This window comes from Bidens hawaiensis, unplaced genomic scaffold, assembly GCF_021521415.1.
Source record: "Bidens hawaiensis isolate Kalapana, Puna unplaced genomic scaffold, B.hawaiensis_p1.1 tig00016775_1, whole genome shotgun sequence".
NCBI classification, from domain to species: domain Eukaryota; kingdom Viridiplantae; phylum Streptophyta; class Magnoliopsida; order Asterales; family Asteraceae; genus Bidens; species Bidens hawaiensis.
The window spans coordinates 136019-158332 of NW_027492544.1; the positions used below are offsets into that span (position 1 = coordinate 136019).

The window sequence follows — 22314 nt, forward strand, 5'->3', positions numbered from 1 at the left end:
TCTTACCTTACCAACGCAAATCTATCAACAAAACCTCGGGTCTCGGCTCCGAATCTTGATCGGTTAGAATGTGTGTGTTTTGAGGGTGTAAGGAGTGTGTGTTAGGGAGTTTGGTGAGAAAATGAGATATTTTGGGATTTTGGGGGTATTTATATCCCTGAAATCCCATTCTCATTTAACCTATCTCAATTAACCCAAGTCCATAACCCACTTCCATTACCCGACATTAGCCCGACCCATACCAACTCCTATTCTTTTATTTATTCCCTGATAACCCGAGTAAACTTCCCATCTATTAATAAGTAATGTAATTAATATTACCTTTGAAATTTCGGGATGTTACACCAACTCAATAATTATAATACGATTAACGACTCAAGAACTCATATGCTACGATAGCGAAGACACGGTATGACGCTACAAGTGAAAGACCACGAAGTCCGTACACCATGAGATTGATGAAAACAATATTTACGCTACAAGTGAAAGAACACAGAATCCGTACCTTATAAGCGAATGGCAATAACCGTAAAAGACTTAAACTTGATTAAACGTCTCGATATCCTACAATTATTGTCATTACTTAGATTATATTTTCATATTTCATATATTATTACTATATGAAGATTTGATGTTACTTATTAATTATAAAACTGTTCATAATGCGTACGTATTTTCCATGAAGTATATTAATATTAGATTTTATATTCATTCCTTCACAGCTTTTATACAAATTCCAAAATAACCCAATAAGTGTATTAACACATCTTCATAGCTATGTGTCTCTCTGTTAAGTTCGTAAACTTCTAAAATATGTAATATGAACATGATAACAAATAATAACTTATAAGACATTATTTAAGCTATATGTGAGATTATGGGTGTTACAGTGAAGTTCACAACATGGTTTACAAAGGAACATTATATAGTTTGCAAAACAATGGTGAACTTTTAATTGGAATAGTGAATTAACCGACTAGATTCGATCTCTTCTTTAGTTTTAATCGATAAGTTCTAGATTATGTTAACCCAACCTTTGCTTATTATTAATAATAATAATAATAATAATAAAAGTAAAATAGATGAAGGGCTATTCTTGGCATGGAAGGGAACTTGGCAACGGATCCGAATATTAAAACGCAAATATGCAAACACATCATAGCGAATAATACTTCGGCACAACAAAATAAAAGTTTATCTAACTATCAAAAGAACTTAGTTGGTATTGATTCGGCTTATTACGTGATTGATGTGGTACCGACACTCGGTATATGGTTTACAATAAAAAAAATAATATTGCGAATAAAAATCCGTTGTCATCGCTACTTATATAACTTATTGTGAGTACAACTTCGTTTTAATAGCATGACGTAGATAAAAATAGGAGCATGTCGTAATGGTATACTAAAAAGTTTTAAAAATATTGTATGTTAAATGTTACAAAAGAATCAATAACTTAAATGTATAAGTAATAACAAAAAAACTACGTGGGAAGAAAATCACATGTTAAGGCACATACTAAAGCCATAAAAACTTTGGGATGCTAATGAAAAGTAAAAAGAGTTTAGCAAATAAAATGTTATAACTCAAAGCTGAAACAATTTAGAGCTTTGAGGGGCTAAATTGTAACAATATAAAATTTAAAGACTAAAGTTGCAAAGCCTAAAAATAAATTGTAGCAGTTCTTTTTCCTTTATAGTCTAAAAAGTAGAAAAGGAAGTTGCAGGGGTCAAAAGAGTCAACATATGTTTTTACATGGGTTAACTATGCAAGTATGAAACTTATACTGTAGCTGTACGTTTTCCTTTAATATATAGTTAATTATTATTATTATTATTATTATTATTATTATTATTATTATTATTATCATTTTATATTTTAGTGTTTTTTTTGCGTATATTACATAGGATGTGAATCTCGATCTCTAAAGGGAGGGAGGACCTAACACACCCTAATATCATTGGTCTAAATGTCGGTTAGTTAATAAAGAGATTATTTAAACGTGTCAACTAAATATTGAGCACAAGTAATCAACTATTATTGGTTTTATGTTATAAAAGTCACAGTGGTTTACTTAATGTGTCACGTGTACGCTGTAGGTTCTACTTGTCTTCCAACATTGTTAATCGCATAGTTATAATCATATAACTACACAATTACGATGGTATAACGATGGTATTACTGTAAAATTATATGATATAACAATCCAATTATATTGATATAAGAACACATGGTTGAATGACTAGGGTTTGAAGTTATAAATTTTCTTCAGACTTTTTTTTTAAAAAACTTTTATATCTTTTTTGGAAATTTGCTTATAACTTATAACTATCCATTGTATAGACCGATCCAACTAGTGAACAAATAGAGTTGTCGTCCACTTTAAACATTGTTGAAACTTGAAAACTATATAAATCAACATAATTAGTTTACTTGTTACTAAATATATGGCTTTAGATATAAGTTATGTTTCATAGGTAGTGATCTCATTGCAAGTATCAACTAAATTTGACTAGGACCCATTTGAAATTAATTGACTTTAATGGTTTTAAGTGTTACTTTTTGTTATTAATTTGGTCACATGGGTATTAATGGAAATTAAAACTGGGACTAAAACTGTATATGACATTCCTTGCTTATCATGCAGTTTTGTTGTCTTAATAATACTATTCTTGGTTAAGAGTTGTAGAAAACTGTCTTAACAAAACCTAAAGAGTAGACCTGCTACATTTGGTTTGGTTTGGTTTGGTTCGATTCGGTTTCTAAATTTGATGATTAGGGTTGTGTAAAACTTTAGGCGTTAAACCAAAATCAGTACACTATTAAATAGTGTACTGATTTTGGTTTAACGCCTAAAGTTTTACACAACCCTAATCATCAAATTTAGAAAACAGTTTTACACAACCCTAATCATTAAATAGTGACTATTTAGTACTATATTTTCCTAAAAACTGTTTTCTAGTTCCGTAAGTTGTCATAAATGTTGTCACTGTTGACTCTGTTACCCGTATTTTTGCCTTCATCCCACCCTGCAAACCTTAACAATAGCTCTGCTATATCTGATAACTTACTAAACCGATATTTTTTGTTTTCAACCATTAAATGATACAGGCTTGAAAATTCGTCACATATGACAACAATTTGTGTTACCGTTACGTGTGTTACATTTCAATACAATTCGCCCTACCTCGATCGTGTCACATTACTATACAACTATAATAAAAGTTTATATACATTTAGCCAACAATATTTGTTTCTCTAATTACAAAACATGTATCATTTGTTTTCAAAACAAAATGTTCAAGAAAATTGAATCAAAGTCGAATAAAATCTAAACTGGAATCAGATACGACACGAGAATACGAACGAATGTAGTTCTCTTAATGATCATATGAAGTTCATCCTTCTACTCCTACCAACCAACCAAAACATTAATGTCGAAAAGGTACCGATAGTACGTCAAAACAGATTGCCAGGAAAAGTGATGAAACATTCAATTATTATTGCTGTAAAAAAGAAAATTAATCAAAAAAGTTAACCAGTTTAATAATTCCCTCCGGTAAGTAATCTAACAGCCTGCACAGAAACAAAATATCAAGATTCAAAAGCTGACATGAAGTACAAAAAAATATAAATGACAAGTAAAAAAAAGAAATATGAAATCAAATATTTAATTAAGCAATTGATGAATAAATCACTGTTTATACCTATCATAATCATCAAGCCTAATTATGGAGCATAAGTCAAAATATGTAAAAGTCATTACTTGTAAATGTATCATGTAGTTACTTCTTCACTGAGAGAAAAACAAAAGATAAAAATTAATCAGCAAACATATACAAGTAAAATGTAATTAGTGTAACGCAAATATTATTTTCAAATACAAATTTTCAAAAAAAGACCACTTTGTTAAGTTTGTGAATAAATTTCTTTTTTTTACATACGCATTTTCTTCATATGTGGAATCTTGTGTGTACTAGTGCGACATTAGCAGTACAGAATCGGTAATAGATATCATGATGAAGAAGCTAGTGAGATTATCAAGAAAGTAGAGAGAGAACCTTAGATTGCAAACGCGAGGAACACCGAATCTTAACTCCATCACGTTCAATAATTTTCCCACCAAAAACCGGTGTGCTTCTTAAAATTCTTTCATGAGATTGGCCATGAACCGAATCACTATTGTGGTAACGTTTCTTTCTCTTAGCCCCGTCATCAGATGCTGATTTAGCAAATGTATTCTCTTCACTTCTGTTAAATTACATATATAACATAATTACCAAATCCATATATATATATAGGGGCGGGATATGCTAAAAAGCCTTAAGTGTCTAACAAGCATCTCGGTCCCACGTATCGGAGGACGAGGGGGGCAGACCTCCAACTTTTTTATATTTTTTAGTTTAAAATCTGGACGCCCTGTTGTAAAAATCCGAACTCCGTGTTTTATTTTTATATATAGCAATACTATACTCAAATTAAAGATTAAAAAAATGCTTGATTTTATGGTGTCATTTATAAACATATATATAGCTGCATAAAAAAATTATTAACGTCTTTTTTTTAAGAGAAAGTTGATAAAAGGTCAACAATGATGGGCTTTTCCCATTTTGCCCCTTCATCCCCTTTTAAAACGCCCACATCATATTCAAGTCATCTCAACCATTGATTTGTTTTGATCTAAGACCAAGAATTCTTCTCAAACTTTTTAGACACATACTTAGGAAAATCAATAAAATGTAAATAACTGCAAGAACCGCACTAAATTTGTACTATTTATTATATAAATTGACTGGAATGCAATCATGCATGTAGATTTCAATATTCTTACAATTTATTTTTTAAATATATAATACTGATAAGTCTTTAATCAAAATGCATATATGGCATGTGCACAATTTTACATTTTTTTAAAAAAAATTCAGGAGAGGAGATAAAATCAAAGAAAGAGTGGCGATAGATAAATAAACATTTGCTCTCAGTTTGCCTTTTTTGTTGAAGCATTATGTACATGCATTATGCGGTTCTCGTATACTATGGTTCTGAAAAGAACGTGCGTGTGTGTGTATGTCTAACTGTCCATACAGACACACGTATTAATAACAAAGATTATTATGACAAGAATGTTACCCTGAAACTTCCATTCCTTCTGCAGACTTGATTCTTTCCTGCAAATGTAAGCAGTATTGATGTTAAAAGGGGGTGTTCGGAATCACGGATGTGTGTATTTTGTAAACAACTATGTGGTTTTCAAGAAAGGTAACATAAGGCGAGAATAGTAACCTTTAACAAAGTCAACATACCTCGTTTACAACAGTTGACTGACTATGGTTACCACCAGCTTCTTGATTAACCTCAGTAGTGCTATTTAACAAACTTTCAGTGCAAACTTTTCCAGTTCTTGAGCATAATGAACCTTTTTGGAGACTCGACAAATCTGACAATGGAGCTTCCTCAGAATTTTCAAAACTTTTAACTACATGTTCTGAGTTCTGGTCAACCTTTGACCTACACTGCTTAGAACCACTTACCGTAATTACTTCCTTTTCTACCACCAAAGGAAGAGTTTTCCCAATTTCTCTACTCAATGATTGAAGTGAAAATTTATTTTGCACACAAGATTTCATGCTGGCATCTGAACCAGAAGTTTTGTCAGTTGAACCAACTGTAAGGTTATGATTTTTGCATATACAAATTTGTTTCTCCATACGTTTCAGCCAATCAGATCGTTTCATATTCAAATCAACAACAACACCGGTCCCGTCTTTGACTCGCACATGATATTCAAAAGATGGAGATACTGTAGAAGATTTCATGGATGCAGTATTTGCTGAATCTTGGTGCTTTTTTTCTTCTTCAATCTTGCTTCCAGAACTTGAAGTATCTTTACATACGCTTTCTTTTAAAGATTTCATTGTATTTTTGGAATTTCTGTGGTGAGATTTAAATACATATTTTGAACATGATGATAAATCTTTCTTGCTTTGCAACCGTGTTGACTTTCGGTTAGAAGATTTAATAACTTCAGCATCTGGAGCCTGCATTTACATTCCTGGAGTTAATAAAAGCAGGGTTTTTTATAAATAACATATGTGTTGAATTTGATTACAAAGATTGTACTATTTCAATGATACTTTATTACTTTATTTTTTTTTATAAATAAAAAATATGGCAAATATGTTTCTTCAAAACTAGTGCATTGCTGCATTCACCATTCACGTGTACAAGGTAATAACAACCAAATATAGAAATGTGTATTGATGGCTTGATCATAAACTTCTAAAAGTATAATTGCATAAAGAAACAAAGAAAGGCATTAATAGAGGGAAGTCATACTAAATAATATCATAGATAGGTTTAAATTTTAATAAAATTAGGCTTGAAACTGCACTGCACTGCTATTATGTCTATTTACGTAATTAAACTACTATTTATAAAGATAATCTTTCAATTCCTGCTTTAAACAACATTAGGCGTAAGTCGTAACAGCCGTCATAACATTAAGAAAGCATGAGCAATGGCCAATGAAAGAGAAATACCTCAACTCCTTCCTTTTCCATTGCTTTCAAGTGATCATTATCCATAAGTTGGCTGATATTCCAGACGATTCCTGAACCAATATACAACAAAATCAGAAGTGCCACACAGCCACTTTGAACATTTTATGTGGTGTTACAGCTCAAATGCATAAGTTATGGTTATCATAATTTATGAATTCTGTTGTAAACTTAAAGAAATTGGTAGTTCAACAATGTTTGTGGCAGACATCACAATCAGTAATTAGACAAACAACTTCTGATTAATCTCTAGGGTTAATATAATGCATTTAGTGGAAGGGACATCCTAATTTAGTAATATTGCACTATATACTCATAGGTGATGGTGAACCTATGGAATTATAAGCAGCTTTTTTTCAGAAATAGAAAACATAAGACCATAAGGGTAATATTGTAATAAATCTTTAAACAACCAATACGGCAATAGTGCAATACTTTTTAGAGTACTTCCTACTTTCTTTCATGTTAACTCACTTTCACTTCAAACTTCAAAACTAGCATCACCTTACCATTAAACTCCTTCCAAAAGGGAAACAAGTAATTCAAATTTCTAACACTACGGCCCAAGCATAATGCCAAAATGAGGATGAAATGGCATTTTGAGATCCAGTCAAGTCATTAACAAACAAACAAACATAGTTAACCTTTTAAGCATAGCTACTAAATAATACACAATGTAAAGGTGAACATGGAGAAAATCACAAAGGAAGATAGAATAAAGAAAGAAATAAGCAACAACAAAAGCTAGCCAACGCAGGTAACCTGCATTGTAAAAGTGAATAATTTGTGTACAAAAACATTTATCATGAAAGATATTTTCCTATAAAAGTCATCAGTAGGATATAAAGGTCATTTGAGTTCTTCACAATTTATGTATTTTGGTTATGTTGGCCACAAGTGATCTTAGAAACATGGCAATACATACTCATAGGTAACCGTGGACCTATCACCTATGGATTTGTAACCAAATTTATTTCACAAATCGCAAACACAAAGTAATAATATTGATCATGTCAAAGATGTTTATCTAGTTTTAGAGTATTTCCTATTTTCTTTCATGTGTTACTCGCTTTCACTCACAAAACCAGCATCACACTATCATCAAACACCTTCCAATAGGTCAATACTAATTAACACAATATATTCTTCATAATAATGTAGGCCTGAACATATGATGCATACTGACTCTTATTACCAAGTGTTACACATAATCTTAACTTATGAATTCTAACTCCAACATTATCCTTTAACACAATGAACACGTGAACAACTTCACAATTTACACACCTATCTCCAAGGTTAACAAATAAACTACTCGATGCGATTCAAAACCTATCACAAATCGGATCCAGTTCACAAATAGCAACTTCACATTCAATAATACCCAAATCTACGAAACTCGTATGCGATTTGACGTTACAATCTAACGAAGGTATGAAGCTCGGTGACTCATACCAGAAATAATTCTCGATTAATATCCAAAGCCTCCAACCCTAACTTGATTACTGATACATTACCATACTAATCCTATTAGAATTAGGAAACCAAACCTCCTTAGCCGAATCGTCAACTTAAGTCCTTCCATATTTCCCGACTTGTGATTATGGTCCGGAAATAAGACAACTTATAATTCCTAACTCAATATTATACCCTTACACAAACTAACACATGAACAACTTCATAATTCACATTACAATCCACAATGTTACCAAATAAACTTAACTCAGTTTGATTCAAAACCTATCACAAATCGGATCCAGTTCACAAATAGCAACTTCACATTCAATAATACCAAAATCTACAATCCTCATAAGCAAGTTGACGTTACAACCTAACAAATGTATGAAGTTCGGTGACTCATACCAGAAATAATTCTCTACTGACCACACATTCAAAGCCACTAACCCTAACTCGTTGACCAAGACATTACTATACTAATCCTACTACAATGTCAGCTTAAGTCCTTCCATATTCAACGAACTGTGATTACGAACCGGAATTACCGACAGATTATAAATTCTAACTCCAATATTATGCCCTAACACTGACAACACATGAACTGCTTCACAGTTCACATTGCAATCCGCAATGTTAACAAATAAACTAACTCGATGTGACTCAAAACCTATCACAAATCGGATCCGTCCACAAATAGCAAATCACATTCAATAATACCAAAATCTACGATACTCGCATTACAATCTAACAAATGTATGAAGTTTGGTGACTCATACCAGAAATAATCTACTTGACCGACTCATCAACTAAAGTCCTTCCACATTCACCGACTCCTGATTTCCAACCGCAATTACCAACACCTTATAACTCCTAACTCCAATATTATGCCCTAACACAAACTAAACAACTTCACAGTTCACATTATTACAATCCGCAATGTTAACAAATAAACTAACACGAATCGGATCCGGTTCGCACATATCAACTCACATACAATAATAATAATAATAATAATAATAATATATCAAAACCTAAGCTATAGTCGTGTGCAATTAGAAGTTATGAGGTTCGGTGAATCGTACCTGAACCGATGGTGACGTGGCCGTGGACGGGAAGAGTGGACGGAGATGGACGGCGGTCGGTGGCGGTGAAAGTGAAAGAGAAGAGAAGTGAGTGTTAAGTGTTAACGGCTCAAAAGACGATGACCAATCAGAGGGTTTTGATTAATAAGACGGAGGAGCCAAAACTTAGATTAACTTATTTTCATTTCAAATCCAAAAACAAACCATTATTACTTATTTTATTTTTTTTAACGACCAACTAAGTAACGTCGGGTACTTCGTACGCGGCCCCCATTGACTAAAGGTAGCCCGAGCTGGCCACTAGTCCGGACGGACGAAGCCCCTAGCGGTCCACCTATTGAGGGATTCCCCGGATAAAACCCGATCCCTACGCCCGCCAAACGGCACGACAGCGAGGGGCCGGTAAAACCGGGTGAGATCAGGACTCGAACCCTGGCAAGTCAGGGTCATCCCTCATATCTCCCATATAATTTGGTGATAGTAAGGTTTGAACCTCCTACCTCTCACTTATAAAGTAAGTGCTCTACCATTGACCACACATCCAATTTATACAAACCATTATTATTATTTACATTTTTTTAATTATTAATCCGTACGAGATGATCCAATGGTAAAAGGTTACCGTTAGCTGGTCTAACCTAGTCATGCGGAGCCCTTAAGCGTCTCCAAGTTATCTCCGGTTCTGAGAAAACCCACCACCCAAAGGTCCAATGTTGGTAAAACCCGAATAGCTTCAGGATCGAACTGGATATCAGTCTTTTTCTATTGAGCCACTCATGTGTCCCTCCAAAGTGTTATTTACATTAATATTTTTTCTTCTATTTTATGGGTGTATTTTACAACAACTTTACCAAAAGTAATAATATATCCTCTCTTTTTATTTTTTTTATAGAATCATGTACACATTTAATTTTTATTAGCTTAGATGATGAATTGATGTTAGTTTTCTTTATAGATTCACAATCTTTTATTTTGACTTCTTTTAAAATATAAATACAAACTAGTCTTACTAATCTATGTATTTTAGAAAACTACTTTATTTATATATTATGAATCCATAAGATTTGTTATTATGTTTATTACTAAATTTAACTTTTTTTCACACGGGCACTATCCTAGTTTTAAGTATTACACAACTTGACTAAATGCAATGTTATATATATACTAGTTTTAGAGCCCGTGTAAGACATGGAATGATCCAAATTATAAAATTACATAACGTATATGAAAAAATGTATTACATCTATATTATATTAATATGTACATAAATTGACTCTATTTATATCACAAAATGATTTTTTTTTAAATGAACTTAATAGAAAAAATGCATGTGCAAAAACGTACCCGATAACGCTCCCTACCCGAGAAGGCTCCTTCTATTGAAAATTTCATTCTCAATATCATATATGTATAATTGAAAGAAATTTCGTTATGAACCAATTTTGGAAAGAAAACTTCTCATACAATAGTAGTTCTGACCACTCAGCCTATATACAGATGACGTGTTACCTTTATTAATATATGTATCAATTTACCACCAATATAAGGAAAAGATAACATTAAATTGTAATGATGGATGTTCTTCAAGAACTATGTTTTTACGAGCTACACCATGAAAAAGATTTTGTTGTGTTTCAAGGGACTTATAGACTTTGCCATAATGTTAAATTAAAAACTAACATGTTAACCCTTTCAATTTTGTGAATATTTTATTTCACTTGAGCAAACTTTTGCATGACATGTTTCCCATACAACGTTCCGATCACCATTGAAGGAAAGTTAACGCTGACACAGAGGTTTCAAATTTGATAAAAGTTTGAATCATTGATAGGCTAGGTTGGCATGTCAGAAGTGTTCACTATCTTTTTTTTAAAATTTAATATTATAGGGAAAATAGTCAATTTGCCAAATCCCGAACCTTTTGATTATTTCCAAAAAAGCCTTGTTCAGTGAAAACAGAACCGACACTTTTCACACGAACAAATGAATGCCCTAACAAACAACTGATGGCCATGACGAGTAAATGAAGACTTTAATGGGGAACTCAACCCCTTAATCATCCCACGAGACCATAACATACCCTATCACTGAAAACAAAGGCCCACAAGTCGTTGCGAGCCCCATTCGGTGAAAATAGAAGCGACACTTTTCAAACGAACAACTGAATGCCCTAACGAACAGCTGATGACCACGACGAGTAAATGAAGACTTTAATGGGGAACTCAACCCCTTAATCATCTCACGAGACCATAACATACCCTATCACTGAAAACAAAGGCCCACAAGTCGTTACGAGCCCCGTTCAGTGAAAACAGAAGCGACACTTTTCAAGCGAACAAATGAATGCTTTAGCGAACAAATGATGACCATGACGAGTAAATGGAGACTTGAATGGGGAAATCAAACCCTTAATCATCTCACGAGACCATAATATCCCCGTTCAGTGAAAATAAAGGCCCATGATTCGTTGCGAGCCCCGTTCAGTGAAAACAGAAACGACACTTTTCAAACAAACAAATAAATGCCCTATCGAACAAATGATGACCACGACGAGTAAATGGAGACTTGAATGGGGAAATCAACCCCTTAATCATCCCACGAGACCATAACATACCCTATCACTGAATAAACAAAGGCCCACAAGTCGTTGCGAGCCCCGTTCAGTGAAAACAGAAGCGACACTTTTCAACGAACAAATGAATGTCCTAACGAACAAATGATGACCACGACGAGTAAATGGAGACTTGAATGGGGAAATGATGTATATATAAAATATACATCTTTTTAGCATCAAATAATCTCTAAAAACTGCAACTTCTATCGTATAATATAGTTAAAATAACTACTTATCATGTTAAAATGTATTTTCAGGTAAATCCAAGCCTCAAACGAAGAAACGAATGAAAAGCCAAAGAAAAAACCAAAGAAAACAACAAAACATGGGGCTGTGCTTCAGGAAACATGGGGCTGTACTTTCAGGAAACATGAGGCTGTGCTTTTGGAAACACGAGGCTGTGCTTTCAGGAAACACGAGGCTGTGCTTTCAGGAAACACAGGGCCGTGCTTTTGGAAGCACGGGGCCGTGCTCACCTTTCAGAAACGACAAAAAGAATTAGCACATGTCACTAAAAAGCACGGGGGCGTGCCTCAGGAAGCACGGGGTCGTGCTTACCTTACAGAAACGACAAAAAGAATTAGCACATGTCACTAAAAAGCACGGGGCCGTGCCTCTCAACCACGGGGCCGTGGCCACGTCACAAAAAAGACAAAACAAATCTGGCACATGTCTAAAAAATGCACGGGGCCGTGCCTCACTATCCAGATTGCCTATAAATAGTGGCTCATGTAGTCATGTTGCACTCATTTGGTGTGCCTTGAAAAGAATTCTATCCGGTTTTCTCTTATAAAAACCCACACCAACACTCACATAGAAGATTTAGTGAAGAGTTTGAAGGCTTGGAGGTCATCACCATCAACCATCATCACCATCATTAAGAAGGAAGATTCATCTACATGTGGTTAGATCATTCCAAGTTTAATCATGTATTTGTTATTATCATTCATCTTAATGTTTATCATCATGCTCATTATGAGCTAAACTCCTTTTACCATCTAAAATCTATGAAGAAGCTTTGTTTTACTTGATAATTATATAAAACATGTGGTGTAGTCTAGTAAAGTACATGGTTATATTACAATTATCATTTGATGATAAATGTTTCACCGTCTTAAATCACTAATTCAAAGTTGGCGGTTGTCAATTATATTGGCAATCGTTCATGATCAATTCATGTTCTTGAAATATAGAAATACTTTGATACATTATCGAAACATGGATCCTTATATTGTACTTAGAAATGATGAGATACAAGTTATGATGTATTTCTCTAAGTCTTGGTAATCCGAAAATGGCTTTGCTTAGGATATCATGCTAGTTAAAGAAATCGTATGTTAACGGAATGTGTAATTATAACCTACATAAATCAACCAAGGGGAGGTTGTGTGAGTTAACTACAACCACCCGAAGTTGTTAGAATTGGTATTTAAGAAATCGAAGTCAATCCTAATCTTTCTGCTTTACGAAACTACTTGCCAACTTAAATTGACATCATTGAGATGGCATGACATTAGGAAATGATGGACTTTAAAATGCGCATGTTATCTCCTTAGTGCCAAAGATGCTCACTTAAGGTTTAAGGAGCTATCTATCATATATTGCTACGTCAAGTTACCACATGTTTAAATATTAACTGTCAATGCTAAAATGGAGTGGATTCTTGATCTTAGATGGTAACCTTCGCATAATTGAACAACTCGTTTAGAATCTCTTGTCTTGGTCACCTATATATTATATATACGTATTTATATTTTACGAATTGCTTGAAAATTAACCCCAAAATGATTAAAACCTCCGATTAAAGTAAAACAACGATTTATCATTAGAAACATTTGTGTCCACGGATCGATACTTGGTTCTTACCAATACTATTCTACATATACGATAGGTACACTTGCCTATTTTGTGTGTGTTTAGTCTTTGTAGAAATCACTTTTATAAATTTAAAACACGATCTTGTGCAAAAGCAAATCATTCCATCTCTTTCATATTTACTACCACACGCAGAGCACATCAAGTTTTTGGTGCCGTTGCCGGGGACACGCTACGTTTCTAAGAACGATCCAAGTTTTAATTTAATCATTGTTTATAATTGTACAAATTTTTAACTTCTATTTTATTTTATCTTTATTTTTTTACTAAATACTAAAATACATAATTTTACGGCTAGCCTACTTTTTACCTTTAGTTACCTTACTTTACTTTAGCTTAATTAAATTAGAACATAGTTAGTTTAAAATAGCTTAGCCTAACTTATAGTTCAACTTAGACTAACCTATAATTCAACTTTAGCTAACTTTTAGTGAGGCTGGCGTGTATATCTCCACACATCGACGACAGCCAAAATAGGAAGAAGATGAGCGACAATTAATGAAGAATCGGGAACCATACTCGTGTTGTAGTGAAAATGCAGTGAGCGATGGACAACACCCGTTTTTGTAAATCTTAAAAGTCATTTCCTAATTTCTCATCTAACCTAACTATACTATTAAAAAAAATCTATTGTCCGAATGACATTTAACTAGGCAATCCACATATGATATCAAGTAGATGTAATGTCAGCTATTTCCTATTATATAACGACTAATGATCCGTTTTCTTATTATAACCAATGACTGGTTTTACATGGTAGTTTACCAACTTCACTTAAGTGATTTATTAATTCGATTTTTGACTTAACACACACACACATATATATACATTCTCTTCACATATAAAACCAAAATTTATAGTATTTAATTATTGACATTTTCATAATTTACAAATTTATATATTTTTTTCTTTTATTCTTACCAACCAAAATCGAATAACTATTATGTTTTAATTAAATTTAATTATGTAAATTATCCGTTTCTGTAAAAATGTCATTTACAATTCATTAAAATATATAACATAGTCGTATATTTTGTTTCTTTATTTTCCACCCGTTACGTTTTCTTTATTTTCCACCCGCGAGGAAAACCGGTAACATTTAACTAGCCTCTTTTTCACACTACAGACTCCAATCCACCGTCTCACATTCTCACCACTCCACTGATACTTCCCACTCCATACATTCATCCACATGAATCCATTCATATTCAGCACTCTGTTAATTCTTCAGGTTATTATTATTCTTCTTCTGCTTATTATTCTGACTCAATTTTTTAGGGTTTATATATATACGCGATACGCTATTCATTACATTACATTACATTTTTGTGTAATTTCGTGTAATTTGTCAATTGATTAAGTTTGCATGCTACAAATTCTCAATTCTGTTAAGAGTTAGTTAAATTGATGATGACAATTGGTCAATTGGCATTGTATTAACTAGTGTACGGTACTCCAAATAATGTTGGCGTGAAGTAGAACATTAGCTAGGGTTTAGTGAATTTGAATAATAATTATAATTATAATTAGGAAATAAACAAAATCGCTAGCTACTTAAGATCCGATATCGAGTCTTGTATCGGAAGCTTGGTTAGGCTTGTGGAGCATTTACGAGGCTAGTGTAATTTTAGTTTCACACCGCATAGTCGAGTAGGGGTGTAAACGAGCTGAGCTCGAGCTCGGCTAGGCTCGTTTTGACTAACGAGAGCTCGAGTTCAGTTTGTTTATTATTTATTAATTAATTTGTACATGTTTGTAGTTGTTTTTATATATTTTGAGAAAGATCTTAAATGTGCCTAAGCTTGACTCGAGCTTGTGCAGTACCTTAAACGAGCCAAAGCTCAGCTCAAGTTAGGCTGTGTAGTGTGGAATCGGTACATAGAAGTCCAAAAGTAGTAGAACTTCAAAACACACAAGTTCGTTAAGGCTCGACGAGCCTAAACGAGCTTCTTATAAAAGGCTCAAGCTTGGGCTTGATAACTATAAGAACTTTATTTGAGGCTTGGGCTCGTTTCAAGCTTTTTTTATCGAGCCGAGCTTTGGCTTGTTTAAGGGTAATACACTAGCTCGAACCGAGCTTAGGCTCATTTAGTTTTTTGTTTTTTTTTTTCAATAAATATAAAAATAATTAAAACCATATATAAGTTAATAAACGAGCCATAGACGACGAAATGTACTCTTTAAGCAGATAGCATTCATTGAAAACTGGAATTCCTACTGCCGTTTAGTATGTCTAACTATTGCAGTAACATTTTGACTACAGGCTTGAAGGTGGTAAAGTTTTACTGAGTACAAACATGGGGGGTTCTGGAAAATGGATTAGAGCACTTGTTGGATTGAAGAAACAAGAAAAATCACAAACTTCAGGAGAAAGTGGACATGTTAGTATTTACATCACCTTTTTTTTTTTTTGTTTCAATGCAATTTTTATCCATCATATGCATGTTTTTCTCTCTAATTTTGTTTGTCAATTTCAGAAAGTGAATACCGGAAGGTTTCGTCACAGAAGGAAAAGTTCTGTAGAGATAAACAGTGATATTTTTCTGAATACTCTTAATGTTGAAGATGTGAATAGCAGTGCAATTCAAGATGTTATAAATTCACCTTCTACCGCACAGCGTTTGCAAGATTCATCTCAGATTGAACAACAAGTGAGAGAATACTGGGCAGCCACGCAAATCCAAACCGCTTTTCGTGGATTTTTGGTATTTTATTTGTTTTACTATTATGGTTTTATGTTCTTTGCATTTGTATATTACCACTTTTATGATAATATTGATAACATTCAGGCTAGGCGGGCTCTAAGAGCTCTAAAAGGGTTGGTTAGACTACAGGCTCTAGTGAGAGGTCATGCTGTGAGAAAACAAGCTGCAATTACTCTTAGGTGTATGCAAGCATTGGTTAGGGTTCAGGCTCGGGTTCGAGCGAGACGGGTCCGCGTGGCATTGGAAGGTCAGTCAGAACAACATAAACTTCAACATGAGGCTCATGTTCGTGAAATAGAGGTCAGCATTTAAACAGTCATTTATATGTTTATATTTGTAACGGAAAATTGAATTATTGATATTATTGACAGCAAGGATGGTGTGATACTGTTGGATCTGTTGAAGAAATTCAAGCAAAGTTGATAAAGAGACAGGAAGCAGCTGCTAAACGTGAACGAGCCATGGCATATGCTCTTGCTCACCAGGTAATGTTAAAATATCATGTTTTTGCTTGTAAGGGCAATATAGTCATAAACAATATTTTGTTGCAGTGGCAAGCAGGATCGAAACAGCAGGTAACTACCTCAGGATTTGAACCGTATCTAAGTAACTGGGGTTGGAATTGGTTAGAAAGATGGATGGCGGTTCGTCCATGGGAAAACCGTTTGCTTGACATCAGTACAATTGATGAAGTTAAGGCTCAGGAAAACGATATCATTAATCAGTTAACGCCAGTTTACAAGAAACCTGTTGGTTCGAATCTGAATTCACATTTGGGAAATGAGAAAGTGGGCCAGTCTCAATATGATGGCTTTGATTCTTACCCTGCTATATCTACTAGCACCCAAGAAGTTACTGCATCGTTGTCTGTCAAGTCAAAGTCAAAGCCATTAAGAGATTCGGGTCAATCAAGATCCCATAGCAATCCTAAAGAAAGGTCCTCGGCTTTGGGTAATCAGGGAAAGAAACGACTATCACTTCCCAGTAATGGTTAGTCCATCTCTCTATACACACACACGCATTGATATACTACTTCTAAAGAACACTTGGTGCACTATCGTGCTATTTTTATAACAATATTGTATATTGTTAAATTCATTGATATTGGAGTTTTTATGCATAAAAAGTACTTAAAGTACAGTTGTACACATAGGATGGGTTTTAAACCGTTCACCTTGAACTTGAACGGTTTAAAGGCGTCTTATGCGAACTTTTTTTTTTTTTTTTTTTTTTTTTTTTTTTTTTTTTGCATAAAAGCTCCTATATCAACAGATTCCAAGGGTGCAAATGAGCTAAGTCACTCACGAGCTACTCGAGTTCGGATCGATAAAAAGCTCGAAATGAGCCCGAGTTCCAAATAAAGCTCATTTAGTTACCGAGCCCGAGAGCAAGCCTTGCATGGGAAGCTCGTTGAGGCTTGTCAATCCTTAACTAGCCTTGTGTATTTTTAAATTTTACCCCTTTTGGACTTCTATGTATTAATTTATCACATTGCAGTATTGCACAGCCAAGCTTAAGCTCGTTTAAGGTTTTTCTCAAAATATATACAAATAATTAAAAACGTGTGTAAATTAGTTAATAAATAATAAACGATCCGAGGCTGAGGTTGAATTAACAACTCAGGAGCCGAGCTCGAGCTTTAGAAAAAGAGCTCGAAACCTATTTGACCCGTTGCCTTCTAAGCTATTTTTTTATTTGGCCCACTAGAGATAAGAACATAATCTAAATCAACGCGCTCATATTTTAATGGGTAAAAATCATTTGGCAGGCAAGACGAATAAAGGCGTCGGGAGCTCATACAGCAAGGTTTTCCAACAGACAAAAGCCAATTAAGATATTTTCAGTTCAAGCTCAAGTCAACAAGATCATACAAACAGCTGCTGATAGATGCTTGTATATACATGAGTTATTTTGTGCATCAAGTTGGAAGCGAGAAGTTGAGTATGTTGTGATTGTCGATGTTGTGTCATTAATTTGTAACTACCGGTGTGTATGTTTATTTACTCGAGATCTGTTTTAAGTTATTGTTTGGTGTATGCTGATGAACTTCATTTGCAGTTTTGTGTCATTCTCATTCTATAGTCTTTTTTTAGACCATGGAACGAGGTCGGGCGGGTATGGGAAGAGGGGTCCGACCGTCTTCCTTAAGATACCGAGGAGCATATTTACCTCCATGTTTTTATTTGAATGGAGTCAGTGTAGGCTAACAGGAGACTGACATGAGTTATGATGTACCCTAACAAGTATTATTACTAAGAAATATTGGATTTTAATGATACAAACACAACTGCACAAGGCCAATAATAATTCATATTTCATTTTAACCAATGACGGTTTTAAGTTTCACTTTCGTTATCACAGATAATCCCTGTAGTATAAGCGTCGTAGATTTTGTATTTAATTTCAACTCGATTTCACTCGCAATGATGATTATGTTTTTAAACGGGGAAATGTATAGTGAAATCAAGTGTAAATTATGATGATTATGTTAGTGAGATTGTTCTTGTAACATCCTAAAATATCCTAATATTAAATAAAGTCGTATTAAGTTGTCGTGTGTTAATGATTAATTAATATTAAACAAGAAAGGATCATGGACTTGGATTAATTAAGATGGATTAAGGGTAATGGGTCTTAGGTCCATGGGCCTTAAGGAGTATAAATACCTCCTTAAACCACCCTAAAACCCTAAATCCTCATTTCCTTTCATCCTAATCTCTACACACTCCAAACACACACATACCACCTTACATACGGCCGTGAGAATGAAACGGGATTCGAGTCCAAAAATCAAGCCAACCATTATTAGATCTTCAATATACGAGCTAGATACGAGATAACCAAGCAAACCAAACACATAAAGATATGATTTCGATCTTAAAGTTCATGTTTTTTATAGACGGTTTGCCATGAAACTTGAAACTATAATTGATCGGGTCTAAACGAAACGTAAAGTAGCGAACTTGATGCTAGGACGAACCTAATGAAACCGTGAACATAAACGGCTCGTTTAAGATAAACCTTAGAACCAATATTGAACGTTTTGAGCCTAAATACCCAAACTTTATGTCTTTCCGGGCCAAGTTTTACCCAAACAAGACCATGGGAATGATCACGCGTTCGGTTAACATCATATCCATGAATTTCTCGGTAAAACGATGATGATTTTGGGGATTTAGGGACGAACAGCGGCGGCTACTGAACAACTTCGCCTACAAGCGAACTTCGCCTGCAAGTAAGTTCGCTTGCAAGCAAGTTCGCTTAACTTATCAACTTCGATGTTGATTAAGTCCGCTACTGGTTAAGTTCGCCAGATACTAAGTGCTGGCTATAACTTCGCCACTCTAAGTTCGCTCACGTATAAGTTCGCCTATGAATATGTTCGCTTGTAGTTAACTTCGCTTAATGCTAAGTTCGCTTGTATATAACTTCGCTTGTATACAAGTTCGCTTACAATTAAGTTCGCGTAAGTTAAGTTCGGTAACGAATCAGATAGCGAATCAGACTTAATTCGTTATGAGGAATGAGCTAACGAATTAGGAAATAAATTAAAATCCTAGTGAAAAATGTGCTAAGACAGTTAACGAAAATAAAATTCGTTATGAGGAATGAGCTAACGAATTAGGAATTAGAAGTTTAACAGAATGACAGAATGGTCCCTGGACTTAGAAAAGAATGATTTAATTACAAAGAAGCCCTTGGACTTTTAAGTAGCAAATTATTTAATGATTCAAAATGCTAATGGAAAATGTGTTAAGGCAGATAATGAAAATAAAATTTTTCCAAGCTGACCTGGCAGCTTAACCCCAGCCAGGGGCTCTGTCCCTTGGACCCCGCTAGGGGCTGCCGCCCCTAGAACCCCGCTGCCAGGGGCGCTGCCCCCGGACCCCCGTTCGTTATGGGTCATATAAAGATAGAAATACGATACGAGTAGTAATAGTTAATTGATATGTGTAATTGTTATACAGTTAGTCGTGCACAGCTCAAGAAAGGGATTACGATTAACGGTGAACGTAACCGCATTCAGGTAAGTTTCTAGCCCCATTTCCTTGTTATGTTTTCGGGGCTGTGTGCATACTCGATGTGATAGTTAATACACTTACCTTAAATGGTAAGTGTATGCCATGTATGATTTATGTGATAGATATTATGTTAAGATTGGGAATGAAAGCTTGTCGATACGTGAACGATCTTCGGATATTGCATGAGTCGAAAAGGGAGGTATGTATATGAAAGTTGAATGTGTATGATATAAATATATGTACGATATATGAGTATGTAATGACGAATAAAGAAAGTATATGTATGAGTATGTAAAGATAGTACGAATGAAGATGAAGAAAGAGAGATCATACCCTTATAATATCTGAGATTAAGAAGACGGGATCAGACCCTTATAATATCTGAGATAGACAAGTAAAAAGGGATCAGACCCTAATAATATCTTAGATAGACAAGAAAGGGATCAGGCCCTAATAATATCTTAGATAGACAAGAAAGGGGGATCAGATCCTAATAATATCTGAGATAGACAAAGGATAGAGGGATCAGGCCCTAATAATATCTGAGATAGAATGGACAGTAAAGATAAAGTATGAACTTAATAAAGTATGTACGTATGTATGAAAGTATGAAATAAAAGTAAATTAGTAAGTAATTATTATGTATCTACGGATGCATGGTTGAAGGTAAGTGAATGTATTGTATGATGTATGATTAACTAGAACTCACTCAGCGTAGCTGACTTTTAGTATGCACGCAGGTGAGTAGGATGCGACAGCTGGCGTGAGCGGGACACATGGCGAAAGAATATCAGGGGAGTGTTGATATCTATAAACTTTTATGCTTGTAGCATTAGTTGATACCCTAAACTTAAAAGTATATATATTTTTTTCAACTCATTTGAAAAATGTTGGTGCAAAAATCAAGATATTTGTATGAATAAATGGTGATCCATGGTTTCATAATTAATGATAAGAAATTTGGATTTTAATAATTTATATTAATAGTTTTAACATTTGCTTTTGTTGGTAAGAACTGTAAGGTCCCGTTGTCGGTAAGAACTGTTGTGTAGGAATGAGCATTTAATACTGAGTACCGATATCAACACTCCCCTGATAGTTTAGATACATTATTCATGACCCACCTTTCCATTAAATCAGTATCAATATTTTTATGTACATGTATTGGTACAATACCAATACTATGTAGATATGAACATTTTGTAATGAGTACTGGTACCGTGTTAATCGATTCGATTCAATATTCGATACCACTTTTCAAGAAGTTTGGTATCAATACTTTAGTACCGATACCGGTACGGTACTGATCTCATCCATACGGAGAACACAATTTAGTACAAATAATTCCACAAATCATGTCGTTATTATATCTTAAAATATTAAAAAGAAAATAGAGGTGCACAAACCATATATTTTTATGAACTGGAACCGGGTATGGTCCGGTTTTGGATATGGTCAACAAAAGTCAAAATCGGGTCGGGTAGAACCGATTCCGGGTATAGTCGGGTATTTGTTCGGGATTTCCAGGTTTTTTCGGGGTTTCGAGTAGGGTTGGGTTTTGACCAGGTATTTCCGGTTCTAACGGGTTCGGTCGGTTCCGGTTCTGGGTACAAGTTTGGGAAGAAACCCAATAGGCCAATACGATGTCATACTCGCGGGTCGGGTACGGGTAGGAACCACTTCTGGAGCGATTCCAAAATCGGGTATTTTGCGCACCTTTACCAAGAGGTGCACAAATCGGGTTTTTCAAATAGGGGGTTTCGGGTGTGACCGGGTACTGGCAATACCCGGGTCGGATTCGGGTCCGGATATTGTCTCTAAAAACCATACCCTGTGCATAGGGTTCGGGTCAGGTATGAACTAGGAATTCTAAAACCGGGTATGTTTTTGGATTTTTTTTCGGGTATTTATCGGATATAGATTGAATATTTTAAGGGTTGCACTTTTTAGGGGTATTTTCGGGTATGTTTCAGGTATTTTTCGGGTATAGATAGTGTATTT

General features: G+C 34.5%; 2 protein-coding genes across 2 annotated transcripts; one reads left to right on the forward strand and one right to left on the reverse strand.

The window, feature by feature from the left end:
* Positions 1-3521: 3521 nt before the first annotated feature.
* On the reverse strand, positions 3522-9118 carry LOC143552099 (uncharacterized). Its single transcript, XM_077042393.1, has 6 exons — positions 9098-9118; positions 6540-6610; positions 5304-6038; positions 5131-5168; positions 4062-4251; positions 3522-3608 (listed from the first exon to the last, which is right to left on the reverse strand). Exons 2-6 carry the CDS (start codon positions 6582-6584, stop codon positions 3522-3524), a joined length of 1095 nt encoding a protein of 364 aa, XP_076898508.1. The 5' UTR covers positions 6585-6610; positions 9098-9118.
* A 6706-nt stretch (positions 9119-15824) lies between these two features.
* LOC143552091 (protein IQ-DOMAIN 5-like) lies at positions 15825-18338 on the forward strand. Its single transcript, XM_077042389.1, has 6 exons — positions 15825-15967; positions 16064-16291; positions 16376-16591; positions 16663-16776; positions 16843-17281; positions 18060-18338. Exons 1-6 carry the CDS (start codon positions 15884-15886, stop codon positions 18122-18124), a joined length of 1146 nt encoding a protein of 381 aa, XP_076898504.1. The 5' UTR covers positions 15825-15883; the 3' UTR covers positions 18125-18338.
* The last annotated feature ends 3976 nt before the right edge of the window (positions 18339-22314 follow it).

Coding starts and splice junctions, on each gene's coding strand:
- LOC143552099 (XM_077042393.1), bottom strand. CDS start 6,584: ATGGATAATGATCACTTGAAAGCAATGGAAAAGGAAGGAGTTGAG. Junction 5,169..5,303: donor AGTCAACTGTTGTAAACGAG/GTATGTTGACTT, acceptor TTACATTTGCAG/GAAAGAATCAAGTCTGCAGA. Junction 4,252..5,130: donor GAAGGAATGGAAGTTTCAGG/GTAACATTCTTG, acceptor GTAATTTAACAG/AAGTGAAGAGAATACATTTG.
- LOC143552091 (XM_077042389.1), top strand. CDS start 15,884: ATGGGGGGTTCTGGAAAATGGATTAGAGCACTTGTTGGATTGAAGAAA. Junction 15,968..16,063: donor CTTCAGGAGAAAGTGGACAT/GTTAGTATTTAC, acceptor TGTCAATTTCAG/AAAGTGAATACCGGAAGGTT. Junction 16,777..16,842: donor CATATGCTCTTGCTCACCAG/GTAATGTTAAAA, acceptor ATTTTGTTGCAG/TGGCAAGCAGGATCGAAACA.